This window comes from Lithobates pipiens, unplaced genomic scaffold, assembly GCF_037356315.1.
Source record: "Lithobates pipiens isolate NorthernLeopardFrog02 unplaced genomic scaffold, aLitPip1_a1.2 Scaffold_35, whole genome shotgun sequence".
NCBI lineage: Eukaryota > Metazoa > Chordata > Amphibia > Anura > Ranidae > Lithobates > Lithobates pipiens.
The window spans coordinates 22,552,479-22,572,431 of NW_027507811.1; the positions used below are offsets into that span (position 1 = coordinate 22,552,479).

The following is a 19,953-nucleotide window of genomic DNA, read 5'->3' on the forward strand; positions in this document are numbered from 1 at the left end:
ACATTCCCATAGACACTCCTAAACCTTGTGGACGGCCTTCCCAGAAGAGTTGAAGATGTTATAGCTGCAAAGGGTGGGCCAACTCAATATTGAACCCTACGGACTAAGACTGGGATGCCATTAAAGTTCACGTGCGTGTGCAGGTGTCCCAATACTTTTGGTAGTATAGTGTAAGTTGTCCATGTTTATCTGCAGTCTTCTCTCTACATCTGTTCAAAGTCCAGAGTTTATAAAGCTTGCCTGATTCAGCCCATCAGACTTCAGCTTTAACCAAAATATTACTTTCACGTTTGCTAGGATGTTCCCCATTATAAACCCATTTTAATCATACAGTTGACTGAACAGTTGCTTTATTAGATCATTGTCTTGTGTAAAACATTTCCCACACTCTCAACATGAAAAAGAGCCATCCCGAATGTGAATCTTCTGGTGCCCAACCAGACTTCGTTTCCTAGAAAAAGCCTTCCCGCACTCCGAACAGGCAAAGGGCCGCTCCCCAGTGTGAATACTGCGGTGTCGAAAAAGTATGCTTTGCTGAGTGAAACATTTCCCGCAATCCAAACAGGAAAAAGGACGTTCGCCCGTGTGAATTCTCTGGTGTCTTATTAGGCTTCCTCTCCTGGAGAAACTTTTCCCGCACTCCAAACATAGTAAAAGACCATCCTGAGTGTGAATTTTCTGGTGTTCCACCAGACTACATTTCCTAGTGAAACATTTCCCGCACTCTGAACACGAAAAAGAACCCTTGCCTGCGTGAACGCTCTGGTGTCTAAGAAGTATGATATGTTGAGTAAAACTTTTTCCGCACTCTGCACAGGAATAAGGCCGCTCATCAGTGTGAATTCTATGGTGTAAGATGAGGCTTCTTTTCTCAGTGAAACTTTTCCCGCACTCTGAGCATAAATACGGGCGCTCGTCTGCGTGAATTCTCTGGTGTAGAATAAGTTTTCCTTTACGACTGAAACACTTCCCGCACTCTGAACATGAATAAGTGCATTCACCTGTGTGGCTTTTCTGGTGATTAAGGAGGTTTCCTTTTTGACTGAAACACTTTCCACACTCTGGACATGAATAGGGACCCACAATTGCATTACTTTTCTTGTGTTTGACAGGTGCTTTGTTCCCACACACTGAACTTGACAATGAACTCGATGCTGTGTGAGCTCCATCATTTAAAGGAGATGGGACCAGTGTTCTTTCTGCACTTTGACAATTCACATAGATATCTGGAATAAGAGTATTTTCTTCACAATAGTCTGTAGGTAAAGTAAGATGTCTCTCTGCTGTATTCCAGACATAATGCCCATCTGGGAGAAAGCAAGATTTTTTAAAAAGTTATAAATATCCTTCATGTTATTTAATCATATATATATATTTGATGTAATTATAACTCCAAAATATGAAGACAAACCAGTTAAATCACACAGTACATCCATATTGCACCATAAACCGTCTTTCATACTGTGATAATGGAGATGGACCTTTCATATGGTGTACAGTATCTTCTCCTCATTTGTTGGGAACATGACGTTATATTGAGGAATGGAGATGGACCTTTCATATGGTGTACAGTATCTCCTCCTCATTTGTTGGGAACATGACGTTATATTGAGGAATGGAGATGGACCTTTCATATGATGTACAGTATCTCCTCCTCATTTGTTGGGAACATGATGTTATATTGAGGAATGGAGATGGACCTTTCATATGGTGTACAGTATCTCCTCCTCATTTGTTGGGAACATGACGTTATATTGAGGAATGGAGATGGACCTTTCATATGGTGTACAGTATCTCCTCCTCATTTGTTGGGAACATGACGTTATATTGAGGAATGGAGATGGACCTTTCATATGATGTACAGTATCTCCTCCTCATTTGTTGGGAACATGACGTTATAGAGGAATGGAGATGGACCTTTCATATGATGTTCAGTATCTCCTCCTCATTTGTTGGGAACATGACATTATATTGAGGAATGGAGATGGACCTTTCATATGGTGTACAGTATCTCCATCTCATTTGTTGGGAACATGACATTATATTGAGGAATGGAGATGGACCTTTCATATGGTGTACAGTATCTCCTCCTCATTTGTTGGGAACATGATGTTATATTGAGGAATGGAGATGGACCTTTCATATGGTGTACAGTATCTTCTCCTCATTTGTTGGGAACATGACGCTATATTGAGGAATGGAGATGGACCTTTCATATGGTGTACAGTATCTCCTCCTCATTTGTTGGGAACATGACATTATATTGAGGAATGGAGATGGACCTTTCATATGGTGTACAGTATCTCCTCCTCATTTGTTGGGAACATGACGTTATATTGAGGAATGTAAATGGACCTTTCATATGGTGTACAGTATCTCCTCCTCATTTGTTGGGAACATGACGTTATAGAGGAATGGAGATGGACCTTTCATATGATGTACAGTATCTCCTCCTCATTTGTTGGGAACATGACATTATATTGAGGAATGGAGATGGACCTTTCATATGGTGTACAGTATCTCCTCCTCATTTGTTGGGAACATGATGTTATATTGAGGAATGGAGATGGACCTTTCATATGATGTACAGTATCTCCTCCTCATTTGTTGGGAACATGACGTTATATTGAGGAATGGAGATGGACCTTTCATATGGTATACAGTATCTCCACCTCATTTGTTGGTAACCTGACGTTATATTGAGGAATGGAGATGGACCTTTCATATGGTATACAGTATCTCCTCCTCATTTGTTGGGAACATGACGTTATATTGAGGAATGGAGATGGACCTTTCATATGGTGTACAGTATCTCCTCCTCATTTGTTGGGAACATGACGTTATATTGAGGAATGGAGATGGACCTTTCATATGGTGTACAGTATCTCCTCCTCATTTGTTGGGAACATGACGTTATATTGAGGAATGGAGATGGACCTTTCATATGGTGTACAGTATCTCCTCCTCATTTGTTGGGAACATGACATTATATTGAGGAATGGAGATGGACCTTTCATATGGTGTACAGTATCTCCTCCTCATTTGTTGGGAACATGACGTTATATTGAGGAATGGAGATGGACCTTTCATATGGTGTACAGTATCTCCTCCTAATTTGTTGGGAACATGACGTTATATTGAGAAATGGAGATGGACCTTTCATATGGTGTACAGTATCTCCACTTCATTTGTTGGGGAATATGCGATGGTGGTGTTCCTACAGCATTGATTTTCTTCCTGTTGGCAGTTATGGTTTCCCAATCTTTTTGCCTTACCAAAGGATGCCAAGTTCTCTATCTTGGATAGTAACAGAACAAACTGAGTTACAGGAGGAAATAATGTTTAACCTCCAAATATTGAAAAGAGTACTTTGCTGAAGTGAAAATCAAAAATGGTTTTCTACAGAAATTGTCTTTTGCCAAATCAATCTTTTTTATTGTATTGGATGTTTTAAGCACAAGATATACCAATGCATTCTATTATTTGTAGAAAGAATGTGGCAGAACATTGATTGATTCTGCTGTTCATCTGGATCAACTGTGGGTTTTGCCTTTTTTTCTTCTAATTTTTATTATTTTTTTGCTGGGTTTATGGACATTTGTCTTTGCTTAACCCAGGAAGTTATTTAAATATATATATATATATATATATATATATATATATATATATATATATATATATATATATATATATATATATATATATATATATATATTTTTTTTTTTTACTTCTATAAAGTAACTGGAAATTGTCTCTGCCTTTTGTGTTTATTACTTACTTGTATCTATATGTAGAGAAGATTCCTCTTCTTTAATTTTCACAGTCATCTCCCCCTCCTCCATAGACTGCTGATCTCCTCTCACCAACCTCTCTTCTTCCTCTTTCACCTTAATTTTTAGGTCTTTCAGATCTACAGCCTAAACCCCAAGATAATATAACAAGGAGCAAAAAGAACGTTATCCAATTGCTTGAAATATGTTTTCAGGTATATATGTTCACTTTCTACCTACCTGATGATGGTGGGGGATGGTGTGATCTTCCTGTGTGGAATCCCGGGAATACAGAGGACGGGGACATCTCTCTGGTGGGTTCCCATTACTGGATCCATCTGTAGGAAACACACACACTGACTGAATACATTGTTTCTATGTGTTTATCAGATGATGGGGGATCTAGGTGGATCCTCCGTACTGCTCTCTCCTTTACAATAAAGTCTACTCTTACCCGGTGATGTGAGGGGCGGCTGATCCTCCATCATGACGTCCTTATGGAGATCCTTCTGTTCTTCTAAATGCTTCTGTTCCTTCATTGAGAAAAAAAGGTGTAACATTTTGACCATTATAGGAACCTGACACACACAATGATACAGTCACCATCCAGACACATCCCTTGTCTGTTACTGGATAATGTCCCAGAATTCCCGTCACCGCTCACCTCTCCTGTCAGCAGATCAATGATCTTCTTGGTGACTTCTAGAATCTTCTTGGCACTGGTTACCTCTGTTGTCAGGCAGTGAGGTGGAGGCACTGTGATGGGTAATGTCCCGTGAAGATGGCTGCTGGGTGATAATGGATCACCAGATATTTTCTTCACTGATTTATAATCCTGTATAAAGATAGAAAGTAAAAATTGGCACTAGAGTCTTCCCAGAATCCTCCTCACCTCTGAGGTCAGATCTGTGGTTCATTAACTATTTATTATTTAGGTTGGATATCATGTGACTCTCCGAACATCCTCCACACCTCTCCAGTCAGTAGGTAGATGATCTCCAGGGTGAGGTCCAATATCCTCTCAGTCACTTGGCTTTGGTCTTTGTCCATCTTCATTGATGTGCCCACGTGATCTATACAGTCCAAAGACAAAGTAAAAATGAGGAGATGGCTATAGATTTTTAGAGGATCAATTGAATTACCACATGACATACTAGCTATGGTTGGGTAACACTTCGTAAAACAAGGACACCCCTTAGAAATGGGGAAAACCCAGAGTAGAGGATAGTGAAAACGCAGGGTACAGAATCCACGAGGATGTGTCACATTTTAAGTTGGGGGCATGTAGAAAGATCTTATTTCCCCTTCTACTATTCAACCTGCCCTGAATTACTTAAAGTGGTTTTAAAGGCTGAAGGTTTTTTTACCTTGCATTCTCTGCACCCCCCCTCCCCTCACATACTTATCTGAGCCCGACTTCGATCCAGTGATGTGCTTCAGATCAACGGCTCTCTTCCCCCCTCATTGGCTCAAAGATAGCAATCACAGTCAGTGAAAAGGGAGTGGGGCAGAGCCGTCAACGAACACACAACCAGCTCAGAAGTTAACCTGCCTAAGAGCCCCCATAGCAAACGGCTTTGCTATGGTGGGCACTCTGTGTGGGGTGGAGCCATGAGTGCTGGTGTCATGTCACATTCGGCTACCGATCACATTTTGCTACCCACTTGAGCGTGCATGAGCGACGCCGCCATATGCGTTCCAACACAGGGCCGCTCGCCAGGCTTTGGGCACGGCCTCGCTTCGCTTGGCATAATTATAACCTAACTCTATGTCCACTCGGATGGTGGGGCTTGAACCTGGACTCAGGGGTGGAACGCACATGGCGGTGTCACGCATGCACAGTCCAGCGGGTAGCCAAACGTGATGGGTCGCCATATGTGACAAAACACCGGCAGGAGACTTGAGAAGAAGAGGATTGGGGCTGCTCTGTGCAAAACCATTGCACAGAGCAGGTAAGGAAAAAAAATAAAAAATAAGGGTTTACAGCCATTTGAAGGGAGGAGAGGGGTTCCTAGCGGATGAGTGGAGTGGTTTGACTATTGCTAATAATGAGTGCTCTCCCCTTTGAAAATGAGGGTTGTCATCCTTTAATGGAAATCTAAGAATTAGAAGACACGGCACAGCAATCGTGAGTAGCGCAGTTCTCGCTCCTTCTACCCTTCGGTTTATTGAAGCACCACCCTCTAATGGGACTACTACCATCTTCTCAGACTGCTAAGGTACCAATATCATAATTATGGAGTTGTACTGATCCAACAGGAAAGTTAGTAAAGTTAGCCCACTTTTTTATATATTGTAAAAGATAATATTATGCTGAGTAAATTGATAGCCAACACGTCACGCTTCAAAATTGCGCCCGCTCGTGGAATGGCGACAAAAAAAATTAAAACATTTCTACAGGTTACCAGTTTTGAGTTACAGAGGAGATCTAGGGCTAGAATTATTGTTCTCGCTCTAAAAGCATGGCGATACCTCACATGGTTTGAGCACCTTTTTAATATGCGAGCGCTAATCGCGTAAGTATTCACTTCTGCACGCGAGCTCGGCGGGACTGGGCACGCTAAATTTTTTTTTCTTTATTATTTAATTTAATTTTTATTTTGACACTGTCCTTTTAAAAAAAAAAAAAACATTTTGTGTCACTTTTATTCCTATTACAAGGAATATAAACATCCCTTGTAATAGAAAAAAAGCATAACAGGACCTCTTAAATATGAGATCTGGGGTCAAAAAGACCTCATATTTACACTAAAATGCAATTTAAAAAAGAAAGTCTCCTTCAAGAGCATTGGGTGGAAGTGACGTGTTTGACAATAGCTTCTGCCAGTCAATGATATGGAGCCGAATGGGGGCCATCTTCCCCTCACTCGGCAGCCAGCCAAACAGGAGAGAGGACCCGATCGTCTCCGCCAGCTATCGGCGGGTCCGGTAAGCGGCAGAGACCACTGGAGGGTGGTGGGAGGGGGCCCTCCCCCACCACCGATAAAATGTGAATCCGCCGCCGAGACCACTTTTATCTGAAAGCTGACCGCCCGCTGAAGAAGAGGATACCGGGGGTTATGGCAGCTATGTGCTATGTGTCATATGTGCCATAACGATATTCCTCTTCAAACAGCCAACGTATAATGACGGTGGGTGGTCGGCAAGTGGTTTATGGTAGGGCCCCAGCAGTAGGGTTTGGCCCCATGGTACTGTTTCTGTATTTAGTGATTACTTACTTGTGGTCATATGTAAAGAAGATTCCTCCTGTTTACTGTCCATAATCATCTTCCCCTGCTCCATAGACTGCTGATCTCCACTCACCAACCTCTCTTCTTCCACTTTAACCTCAACTTGGATGTCTTTCACTTCTTCACCCTAAACACCAACGATGACCGAATACATTCATAAAAAAAAGCTGACACCTTATAGAAGTGATGGCGAACCTTGGCACCCCAGATGTTTTGGAACTACATTTCCCATGATACTCCTCTATACTGCAGAGTGCATGAGCATCATGGGAAATGTAGTTCCAAAACATCTGGGGTGCCAAGGTTCGCCACCACTGCCTTATAGGAACCCGACACACACAATGATACAGTCACCATCCAGACACATCCCTTGTCTGTTACTGGATAATGTCCCAGAATTCCCGGCACCGCTCACCTCTCCTGTCAGAAGACCAATGATCTTCTTGGTGACTTCTAGAATATTCTTGGCTCTGGTTACCTCTGTTGTCAGGCAGTGAGGTGGAGGCACTGTGATGGGTGATGTCCTGGGAAGACGGCTGCTGGGTGTTAATGGATCTTCAGATATTTTCCTCACTACTTTATAATCCTGTGTATAGAGAGAAAGTAATAATTATTGCTAGACTTCCCAAAATCCTCCTCACCTCTCCGGTCAGGTCTGTGTTTCATTAATAGAGATAAGAGTGATGTCATGTGACCTCCCAGAATCCTCCTCACCTCTCCGGTCAGGTCTGTGTTTCATTAATAGAGATAAGTGTGAAGTCATGTGACCTCCCAGAATCCTCCTCACCTCTCCGGTCAGGTCTGTGTTTCATTAATAGAGATAAGAGTGATGTCATGTGACCTCCCAGAATCCTCCTCACCTCTCCGGTCAGGTCTGTGTTTCATTAATAGAGATAAGAGTGATGTCATGTGACCTCCCAGAATCCTCCTCACCTCTCCGGTCAGCAGATAGATGATCTCCAGGGTGAGGTCTAATATTCTCTCTCTCGCATGGCTTTGGTCTTTCTCCATGCTCACTGATGTGGTCCTGTAATTTATACAGTCCAAAAACAAGAAAAAAAAACGGGGAGCTGGATATGGATTTCCAATGGGTCAGTTGAATTATCACATGGCGCTCTAGCTGCGGTTTGGCCACACTCCACAAACGGGGACACCTCTTTAAGACTGGGGAAAAACCAAGAGTTAAGAATTCAAGTACATACAGTCCAATGAGAGTACCAACCAAACAACCACATTTTTACTGATGAATCTGGGTCATAGCAGAAAAACCAACGCATTTTGGAGGCCAGACTCCCCCGTTCATCAGGGCTACAAAACAAATGCAAACATATAAATCATATAAATATAAAAATAAAGATGCAAATAAAAATGATATACTGTATACAAAACTCGAGTTCGCACATGACTTATTGTTGTACGTCACAAACCCCCACACGACCACGCCTCTATCATTTATGGCTTGCTTAGTAACTTTAAAGTCAACTATTCTGAATCTTGGATCTTATGCATTTCCTTACTCAACCAAAACATTCCTTTAAAAAAAAATGCGCCCTATCAGGACCTGGATCTGAACTCAGGACCTCTGCTATGTCTGACAGTAATTGTTCTTGCTGAGCCACCTGACATGCTGGACAGCTCCCTGCCTGATCCGTTAGACAATCTGGTCTTGAACCTTGTTTCTGGTGAACCTTGAATGCTTTGCTCCTCCTATTAACTTCCTATTTATGCCATGTCTTTGGACTTTCTGTTTGCCAGATTATTAGGCTTTCTCCAGCCAATTTCTTACACTTTTCACTGTAGCGGTTGTCCTTGTGTTCGCCACTAGTAGTTACCAACCTTTGACTTGTTTCTTGACTACGCTTCCGCTAGATCCCAACCTGCAACCACTCGTTACCGACCATTGGCTTGTTCCTTGACTAAGCTTCCACTAGATCCCAACCTGCAACCACTCGTTACCAACCTTTGGTTTGTTCCTTGACTACCTTTCCGCTTGATCCCAACTTGTATTCACTTATTACCAACCTTGGCTTGTTTACTGACTACACTTCTGCTTGACCCCCTTCTTTCTATATCTGCTACTGGACCCCAGCTTGCTCGCCTTCTGGTGGGGCAATCCTGAGGACCACGACACGGTACTAACATGCAGTAAAACCCATCTTCACTATCTGGAGCCTTGGGAGAGCCCATGTAAGCTTTGGAACAAACTTTCCTCTCAGCTGTTGGCTACTGGCCATTGAACTTCCTTTTCTAGTCCCGTCTTACGTCATCGCGTTAGAAACAAATGGACTTTGGTGTGATGGTGTTTAGGCAAGTCTGTTCGGTCCGAAAGACCGTCAGTTTATTCTGACGGAAAGTCCGGTCATGTGTACGCGGCATTAGTCCATGCCCTTTGTTGGTGATGAATGGCTCTATGTTTAGGATGTATCCAGGCTATAAACCAGAGGCTCTGGATGGACAGTTGGATAAATGGTCCTATATTTAGGATGTATCTGGTCTATAAACCAGAGGCTCTATATTTAGGGTGTATCTTTGTACATATTCTAATACAGTAAATTAAGTATGTAGCAATAGCTGATGGAGATAACAGACATCACAGTGACTATGGAGGAAGAGGACGGACATGACGGGGGGGGGGGGGGGTTACTGGGTGTAAATATAAAATAATATCTTATTACCTCCTCTGTTGCCAGTTCCAGGAATGTCTCCTCTCTAGTCAATCCCGCTGACCTCTCACCCAGAACTTCCTGTTTGTACCAGACATAACTTCCTGTCTGTCTCTGACATCACTTCCTGTGTGTGCTTTTCATGTACTGCCAGTGAAATCCCCACCTTGTGTATAATATAAAAACTGCAGCCTACATTAAGTTTTAAAAGAGAAGTATGGCCAAAGCTTTTTTCCATATTTCTCTTCTGGGTCACAGCTAGGGCTACCACCTCATCCCTTTAAAACTGAACACATTTTAATTACACGGGTTCTGTGGCTGATTAAGGTGGTAATTAAACTCACTCGGTGACTAATCTGCATTAAAATAGCCTCAGAACCCGTGTAATTCATATGTGTTTGGGTTTAAAGGGATGATGAGGTGGCAACCCTAGTCACAAGAGTGCACTTGCTTTTGCCCGCTATCAGCTGATGCCACAGAGCCACACTACCCTGCTTCCCTGAAAATAAGACCTAGCGTGATTGTCGGTGATGGCTGCAATATAAGCCCTACCCCCCCAAATAAGCCCTAGTCCTTGTAGGTCTTATTTTCGGGGTTTGGGCTTATTTGGGGGGTAGGGCTTATATTGCAGCCATCACAGACAATCACGCTAGGTCTTATTTTCGGGGGAAACAGGGTATATGGGCACCATAGGCTCCGGAAGGATCCTGACCGTTATGTTGGGATCAACCCAGCTGCCTGATTGACAGCTGGCTCCGACTCTCATGTCTGAAATCTCAATTCGGTGCTCCGGGGGAAAGTCGGCGGGGCAGAGCAAAGTACAAACATGCATGCTCGGAATCAATGCTCACCAAACACATTAGCAGAAGGTGTCCAAAGGGTGGCGCTCAAGAGCTGAAATTACACATCCTACTCTGCTTGCTTTTAGACTCTCCCTGAAAATCCTCCTCTTCAGAGAAGCCTATCCTACCCACACCTAATAACTGTACTTTTACTTTCTCCATCAGATCATCCCCCATAGCTTACCTTTTTGTATCACTTGATCCTCCCTCCTAGATTGTAAGCTCTAACGAGCAGGGCCCTCTGATTCCTCCTGTATTGTAACTGTACTGTCTGCCCTCATGGTGTACAGCGCTGTGCAAACTGTTGGCGCTATATAAATCATGTATAATAATAATAAGACCTGCTGTATGTTAGTAAATGGTGGTCTCTGCCTGGACCCCCGCCAGGCTATGCCTCCAACACATTTCACTTCACCCACCAGAGCTTTCTGTGTAACTCACTCAATTAAGCTCTGGTGGGAGGAGTGAAACTCATTGGGGGCGTGGCCTAGCAGGGGTCCAGGGTGAGACTACCGTTCACTATCATACAGCAGGTCTTGACTTGATGTGTGGCTCCCGGGACACCTAGTCACTCACTACCATTACCTGGAGTATAGATGACCTGGCCAGTACTCACAGCGGTGGGCACAGGACTTCATTCCCATACAGCCTGAGCGGCTCACACACATACCCTTGGTTGTATTCTTTATGATATGTGCATATTATAGCTGCATTAACTGCTTCCCGACCACCTCACGCAGATATACTGCGGGAAAGAAGGGCACGTACAGGCAGATTAACGTACCTGTACGTTACCCTTTAAGAGGAGGCTTGTGGGAGCTCCGTGAGCACGATCACGGGTCCCGCAGACTCGATGTCCACGCGGACACCCGCGATCGTATCATGGTGAGGAAGAACGGGGAGATACTAATGTTCCTGTAATCGGGAGCGGTGATCAGTGTCGTGTCACACACAGCCCCTCCCCCCCACAGTTAGAATCACTCCCTAGGACACACTTAACCCCTACAGCACCACCTAGTGGTTAACCCCTTCACTGCCAATGCCATTTTTACAGTAATCAATGCAATTTTTTTTAGCATTGATTGCTGTATTAATGCCAATGGTCCCAAAAATTTGTAAAAATTGTCAGATGTGTCTGCCATAATGTCGCAGTCATGATAAAAATCGATGATCGCCGCCATTACTAGTAAAAAAAAAAAAATTATCAATAGAAATGCCATAAAACTATCCCCTATTTTGTAGACACTATAACTTTTGCGCACACCAATCAATAAATGTTTATTGCGAAGGAGGGGGCAGGGAATATACACGGGCCACGGCAGAAGCTCCTTCTTTATCAGTATATCAGTATAGGTAAGTTGTAGCTGATCTTTTGCATAAGGAGAGGATTTGTGGGGAGCTCTGTACTTGGGGAGAACTTGGGAGTACACAGCACACCCTTCAATTATGCACTCAGTACGCAGCGCATCCCTCAACCCTACAATCTGTATGTATCGCACTCTTTAACCATGCACTCTGTACAAAGCACATCCTTCAGCCCTGCAATCAGTACGTAGCACACCCCTCAAACCTGCATTCTGTACGTAATACACACCTTAACCCTGTATTCTGTATGTAGCACACCCCTCAACCCTGCACTCTGTATGTAGCACATCCCTCAGCCCAACACTCTGTATCTAGCACAACCCTCAGCTCTGCACTCTGTATGTAGCACACTCTTCAATCCTTGACTCAGTATGTAACACACCCCTCAACCTTACAATCTAATTGTAGCACAGTCTTCAACCCTGCACTCTGTACGCAGCACATATCTGAACCCTGCACTCTGTAAATAGTGCACCCCCTCAACCCTGCACTCTGTAAATAGCGCACCCCCTCAACCCTGCACCTAGCACATCTCTTAGCCCTGCACTCTGCACGTAGCATACTCTTCAACCCTGCACTCTGTAAATAGTGCACCCCCTCAACCCTGCACTCAGTACGTAGCACACCCCTCAACCCTGTATGTAGCACATCCCTCAGCCCTGCACTCTGTACGTAGCACACTCTTCAACCCTGTATTCTGTAAATTGTGCATCCCCTCAACCCTGCACTCTGTACGTATCACACACCTCAACCCTGCATTCTGTACCTATCACACTCTTCAACCCTGCACTCTGTACGCAGTACACCCCTCAACCCATTATGTAGCACATCCCTCAGCCCTGCACTCTGTATGTAGCACACTCTTCAACCCTGCACTCTGTACATAGAGCACCCCTCAAATCTGCACTCTGTATGTAGCACATCCCTCAGCCCTGCACTCTGTACGTAGCACACTCTTCAATCCTGCTCTGTGTACGTAGCACACTCTTCAACCCTGCACTCTGTACGTAGCACACTCTTCAACCCTGCACTCTGTACGTAGCACACTCTTCAACCCTGCACTCTGTACGTAGCACACTCTTCAACCCTGCTCTCTGTACGTAGCACACTCTTCAACCCTGCACTCAGTATATAGCACATCCCTTAACCTTGCACTCTGTGCATAGTGAACCTCTCAACCCTGCACTCTGTACATAGCACACTCTTCAACACTGCAGTTTGTACACAGCACACCCCTAAGTCCCTCCCACTTTGGCCACACCTACATTTTGACAGGGCACACAGGCCACTTCCTCCTTTCAGTGAGGTTCAAAAGTTGGGAGGTATGAGAAAGTGAAACTGTAACCCAGCTTTTGTGTAATTAAGGAATTCACAGTTTAATGTTTCTATATTCTCTGAAACAAAAAAATTGCAGAACTAAAACATTTTAATGCAAAAATGCCACAATAGTGATTTCAATGCACCAACCACACTACATTCTCCAACAGCTCTCCTCCCACCATCCACACTACATTTTCCGACAGATCTCCTCCCACCATCCACACTACATTCTCCGAAGCTCTCCTCCCACCATCCACACTACATTCTCCGACAGATCACCTCCCACCATCCACACTACATTCTCCGACAGATCTCCTCCCACCATCCACACTACATTCTCCGACAGATCTCCTCCCACCATCCACACTACATTCTCCGACAGATCTCCTCCCACCATCCACACTACATTCTCCGACAGATCTCCTCCCACCATCCACACTACATTCTCCGACAGCTCTCCTCCACCATCCACACTACATTCTCCGACAGCTCTCCTCCACCATCCACACTACATTCTCCGACAGTTCTCCACCATTCATACTACATTCTCCAACAGCTCTCCTCCCACCATCCACACTACATTCTCTGACAGCTCTCCTCCACCATCCACACTACATTCTCCGACAGCTCTCCTCCACCATTCACTACATTCTTCAACAGCTCTCCTCCACCTTCCACACTACATTCTCCGACAGATCTCCTCCCACCATCCACACTACATTCTCTGACAGCTCTCCCCCACCATCCACACTACATTCTCCGACAGCTCACCATCCACACTACATTCTCCGACAGATCTCCTCCCACCATCCACACTACATTCTCTGAGAGCTCTCCTCCTCCATCCACACTACATTCTCTGACAGATCTCCTCCCACCATCCACACTACATTCTCTGACAGCTCTCCCCCACCATGCACACTACATTCTCCGACAGCTCTCCTCCCACCATCCACACTACATTCTCCGACAGCTCTCCTCCCACCATCCACACTACATTCTCCGACAGATCTCCTCCACCATCCACACTACATTCTTCGACAGCTCTCCTCCACCATCCACACTACATTCTCCGACAGCTCTCCTCCACCATCCACACTACATTCTCCGACAGCTCTCCTCCACCATCCACACTACATTCTCCGACAGCTCTCCTCCACCATCCACACTACATTCTCTGACAGTTCTCCACCATTCATACTACATTCTCCGACAGCTCTCCTCCCACCATCCACACTACATTCTCTGACAGCTCTCCTCCACCATCCACACTACATTTTCCGACAGCTCTCCTCCACCATTCACTACATTCTTCAACAGCTCTCCTCCACCTTCCACACTACATTCTCCGACAGATCTCCTCCACCATCCACACTACATTCTCCGACAGCTCTCCTCCACCATCCACACTACATTCTCCGACAGCTCTCCTCCACCATCCACACTACATTATCCGACAGCTCTCCTCCACCATCCACACTACATTCTCCGACAGCTCTCCTCCACCATCCACACTACATTCTCTGACAGTTCTCCACCATTCATACTACATTCTCCGACAGCTCTCCTCCCACCATCCACACTACATTCTCTGACAGCTCTCCTCCACCATCCACACTACATTCTCCGACAGCTCTCCTCCCCCATCCACACTACATTCTCTGACAGTTCTCCACCATTCATACTACATTCTCCGACAGCTCTCCTCCCACCATCCACACTACATTCTCTGACAGCTCTCCTCCACCATCCACACTACATTCTGCAACAGCTCTCCTCCACCATTCACTACATTCTTCAACAGCTCTCCTCCACCTTCCACACTACATTCTCCGACAGATCTCCTCCCACCATCCACACTACATTCTCCGACAGCTCACCATCCACACTACATTCTCCGACAGATCTCCTCCCACCATCCACACTACATTCTCTAAGAGCTCTCCTCCTCCATCCACACTACATTCTCTGACAGATCTCCCCCACCATCCACACTACATTCTCCGACAGCTCTCCTCCCACCATCCACACTACATTCTCCGACAGCTCTCCTCCACCATCCACACTACATTCTCCGACAGCTCTCCCTCCAACATCCAAACTGCAGATTTCTAGTTCTGTATGGATACAGTGGGTTATTATGTTTTTTTTGTTTTTTTGTTTTGTTTTTTAATATGCGGATCCGTTGAAATTAGTGGGCTAGATCTGTACACACATTTTTCAGTAGAACAAAAAAATAATAGGCAGACAAGATTCAGTTGTTATTCCTGTTTTGTATCGCCTTTTATTGTCATTGTTTGTTGTCCACAAATTGGTATAGTTTTTTGTTATTATGACGAGTGTCCATTTGTTGCCCCTATGGATTTTCATGATTGCCAGTGTGTTACCCATCTGCTGTCACAATCACCAGTGTATTGCCCATGTATGGCCTTATTTGCCCGATGAATTACCACAGTTTAGGACTGTGATGCCACCTTTGTAATACGAGTACTGAGGATCATTACTATAATTTAATCGTCACAAGCCTATAAATATAAAATTATTGATAAGCCCCAACTTTACTCTATAACCAGAGAATGTGAGGAATGTGCAGTTAGAAAATGTCTCTGGTATAGAGGTGCATCTCAAATTTAAATATCATGAAAAAGTTCATTTATTTCAGTAATTCAATTTAAAAAGTGAAACTCATATTATATAGATTCATTACACACCGTGTAATATATGTCAAGCATTTCTTTCTTTTTGTATTTATTTATTTTTTATGATTATGGCTTACAGCTAGTGCAAACCCGAAATTCAGCATCTCCGAAAATTAGAAATATTACATAGGACCAATAAAAAAAGGATTTTTAATACAGAAATGTTGGCTTACTGAAAAGCTATGTCCGTGCACAGTATAGTATGCACTCAATACTTGGTTGAGGCTCCTTTTGTATGAATTACGGCATCAATGCGGCGTGGCATGGAGGTGATCAGCCTCTGGCAATGCTGAGGTGTTATGGAAGCCCAGGTTTCTTTGATAGTGGCCTTCAGTTCCTCTGAATTGTTGGGTCTGGTGACGTGCATCTTCCTCTTGACAATACCCCACAGATTCTCCATGGGGTTTAGGTCAGGCGAGTTTGCTGGCCAATCAAGCACAGTGATACCATGATTATTAAACTAGGTATTGGTACTTTTGGCAGTGTGGGCAGGTGCCAAGTCCTTCTGGAAAATGAAATCAGCATCTTCATAAAGCCGGTCAGCAGAGGGAAGCATGAAGTGTTCTAGAATTTCCTGGTAGAGGGTCTGCGCTGACTTTGGACTTGATAAAACACAGTGGACCAACACCAGCAGCTGACCTGGCTCCCCAAATCATCATGGACTGTGGAAACTTCACACTGGACCTCATGCAACCTGGATTCTGTGCCCTGCCACTCTTCCTTCAGACTCGGGGACCTTGGCCCGCCACTCTTCCTTCAGACTCGGGGACCTTGCCCTGCCACTCTTCCTTCAGACTCGGGGACCTTGCCCCGCCACTCTTCCTTCAGACTCGGGGACCTTGCCCCGCCACTCTTCCTTCAGAATAAGGGACCTTGCCCCGCCACTCTTCCTTCAGACTCGGGACCCTTGCCCCGCCACTCTTCCTTCAGACTCGGGGACCTTGCCCCGCCACTCTTCCTTCAGACTCGGGGACCTTGCCCCGCCACTCTTCCTTCAGACTCGGGGACCTTGCCCCGCCACTCTTCCTTCAGAATCAGGGACCTGGATTTCCATGAAATGCAACATTTACTTTCATCCGAAAAGAGGACTTTGGCCTGCTGAGCAACAGTCCAGCCCTTTATCTCTGTAAGACGCTTCTGACATTGCCTCTGGTTCAGGAATGGCTTGACACAAGGAATGTGACAGTTGTAGCCCATGTCCTTGATACGTCTGTGTGTGGTGAGCTCTTGAAGCACTGGCACCAGCCGGAATGTCCACTCCTTGTGAATCTCCCACAAATTCTTGAGTGGCCTTTGATTCACAATCCTCTCAAGGCTTCGGTTATCCCTGTTGCTTGTGCACCTTTTTTCTACCACACTTTTTCCTTCCTTTCAACTTTCCATTAATAGGCTTGGATACAGCACTCTGTGAACAGTTAGCTTCTTTAGCTCTACTGTCTTCTGATCAACTGTCAAGTCAGCAGTCTTCACCATGATTGTATAACCTTCTGACCCAAACTAAGAGACCATTTAATGGGCCAGCAACCCTTCACAGGTGATTGGACTGTGACACCATAAGTATACAATATTGAACTTTTTCACAATTTTCTAATTTTCTGGGTTTTTACTAGCTGTAAGCCATAATCGTCAAGCTTTTTGATGATATTCTAATCTTTTGAGATGCAACTGTACGCATACCTATTGAGTTCCTGGGTCTGTATTCATGCTGCGTCCAATGTAAGGGGCTCCCCCTCTCTCTGATGCATAGTTTTCTGTTTCATGAAGAATGTAAAAATAAATGAGGAGATCCCAATGTAGGTGAGAAAAGAGAAACGATTGGTTATAGTCTGGTCTTACCAATGGATTCTCCAAGGAATGTAAGTGACCGACAAGTGTCTCAACAACTTATGCCCTGTACACACGGTGGGACATTACGACCAGAAAATCCATCAGATTTTTTCCTAAACTGGTGTTGCATACACACGGTCGGACAAAGGTGCCGGAAAATCTGATCGTTCGGAACGTAATGACGTTCGTTCGTTACAACGGGACTACTTTAAGGCTAGTAGCCAATAGCTTTGGTCTCGTAATTTGATCTGAGTATGCGTGGCACTTTGTCCAATCGGAATTCTCTACAAACGATCGGAAAAAGTCCAATGTTTTTTTTTTGTTGTAAAATTTGAGATCCTGCTCTTAAAATTTTTCCATCGGAATTTCCGACTGAAAAAGTCCGATAGAGCCCACACACACGATCGGATTTTCTGACAATATATTCCGATCTGACCTTTTCCGTCTGATTTTCCGACCGTGTGTACAAGGCATTAGACTTCACCTGTAACCAAATATCACTTTTGCTAGGATGCCCCCCCCCCCCCCCCCCTATAAATTAATTTGATTCGCACAGTTGTTCAATTGGCTGAACGGTTACTTTATTCGATTTTCTTTTTGTGTAAAAAATGTCCCGCACTCTCAACATGTTAAAGGGCGTTCCCGCGCGTGAATTTTCTGGTGTTCACCCAGACTATCTTTCCTAGAGAAACATTTCCCGCACTCCGAACATGGAAAATAATTTTCACCCTTGTGAATACTCTGGTGTCTAAGAAGTACACTATGCTGCGTAAAACTTTTTCCGCACTCTGAACAGGGAAAAGGACGCTCGCCCGTGTGTAGCTTTTCATGTGCTTGAAGGCTTCTTTTCTCAAGGAAACATTTCCCGCACTCCGAACAGGAAAACGGCCGCTCGCCGGTGTGACTTCTCTGGTGTCTAACGAGATCTTCTTTCTGAGTGAAGCGTTTCCCGCACTCTGAACAGGTAAAAGGACGTTCGCCGGTGTGAATTCTCTGGTGTCTCATAAGGTGTCCTTTCTCAGTAAAACATTTCCCGCACTCTAAACAGGAAAACGGACGCTCGCCTGTGTGACTTCTCTGGTGTCTTTTGAGGTCTGCTTTTTTAGTGAAACATTTCCCACACTCTAAACATGAAATTAAGCCATCCTGGGTGTGAATTCTCTGGTGTAATTGAAGGCTTCCTTTCCTAGAAAAACATTTCCCGCACTCAGAACAGGTAAAGGGACGCTCGCTGCTGTGGCAACTCTGGTGCCTTATAAGATCTGCTTTCTCCGTGAAACATTTGCCGCACTCTGCACAGGAAAAGGGACGTTCGCCTGTGTGAATTCTCTGGTGTCTAATAAGTCTTCCTTTCTCAGGAAAAGATTTTCCACACACTGAACAAGAATACAAATGCTGACCCGTGTGACTTCTCTGGTGCACAATAAGATTTCCTTTCTTACTGAAGCACTTGCCGCACTCTGAACAGGAAAACGGACGCTCGCCTGTGTGACTTCTCTGGTGTACAATAAGTTTTCCTTTCTTATTAAAACACTTCCCACATTCTGGGCATGAATAGCGATGCTCAGCTGTGTTACTTTTCTTGTGCCTGACAAGTGCTGTGCTCCCGCACACCCAACCCGTCCATGAGCTCTCTCCTGTGGGATCCCCGAAACGTAGATATTCCTTGGAATTAGGTGGATCCATAGTTCCTTCCGCAGTGTGAGGTCTCAGATGGACATCTGGAGTAACCGTAAGTGATTGGTCAGAAGATTCCTCAGGATTAGAGGGATCCATTGATCTCCCCAATTGGTAAGCTCTGTGATTTATGTTTGGAGTAACGAGATTCACTCCCGGAGAATATTGAGTGATATCCTCCTCATCTTCTTTATAACAGTCTCTGGATAAATGATTATGTCTCTCTATGGTATTCCAGACATGGCTTCCATCTGTAGGAAAGCAAATAAATGTTATGGGTTTCTCGGAGATCAGGCATGGAATTGGTTTTCGGTTATAACCACAAAATATGACAAAAAATCAGATTAACCACTTCCGGACCGCCCACCGTCATTATACGTCGGTACTTTGAAGAGGAATACCATTGTTATGACAGCAGCTACTACCATAACCCCGGTATCCTTCTCTTCAGTGAGCGGTCCGCTTTCAGATAAAAATGGTCTCTGCAACGGATTCGCCACAAGATCACTTTTATCGGCGGAGGGAGAGGGCCCCCCCCCCGCTTACCGGTGCCGTCGGTA

At 44.6% G+C, this 19,953-nt stretch overlaps 1 protein-coding gene across 1 annotated transcript in view; it reads right to left on the minus strand.

The window, feature by feature from the left end:
- Positions 1–333: 333 nt before the first annotated feature.
- LOC143955209 (uncharacterized) overlaps positions 334–19,953 on the minus strand; it is a 44,219-nt gene continuing 24,599 nt past the window's right edge. The window contains exons 16-17 of the mRNA XM_077465295.1: positions 18,391–19,644; positions 334–1,034 (exon numbers count right to left, since the gene is read on the minus strand). Coding sequence (XP_077321421.1) covers positions 391–1,034; positions 18,391–19,644 — 1,898 coding nt within the window. The 3' untranslated portion in view covers positions 334–390. The remainder of the gene's footprint in view (positions 1,035–18,390; positions 19,645–19,953) is intronic.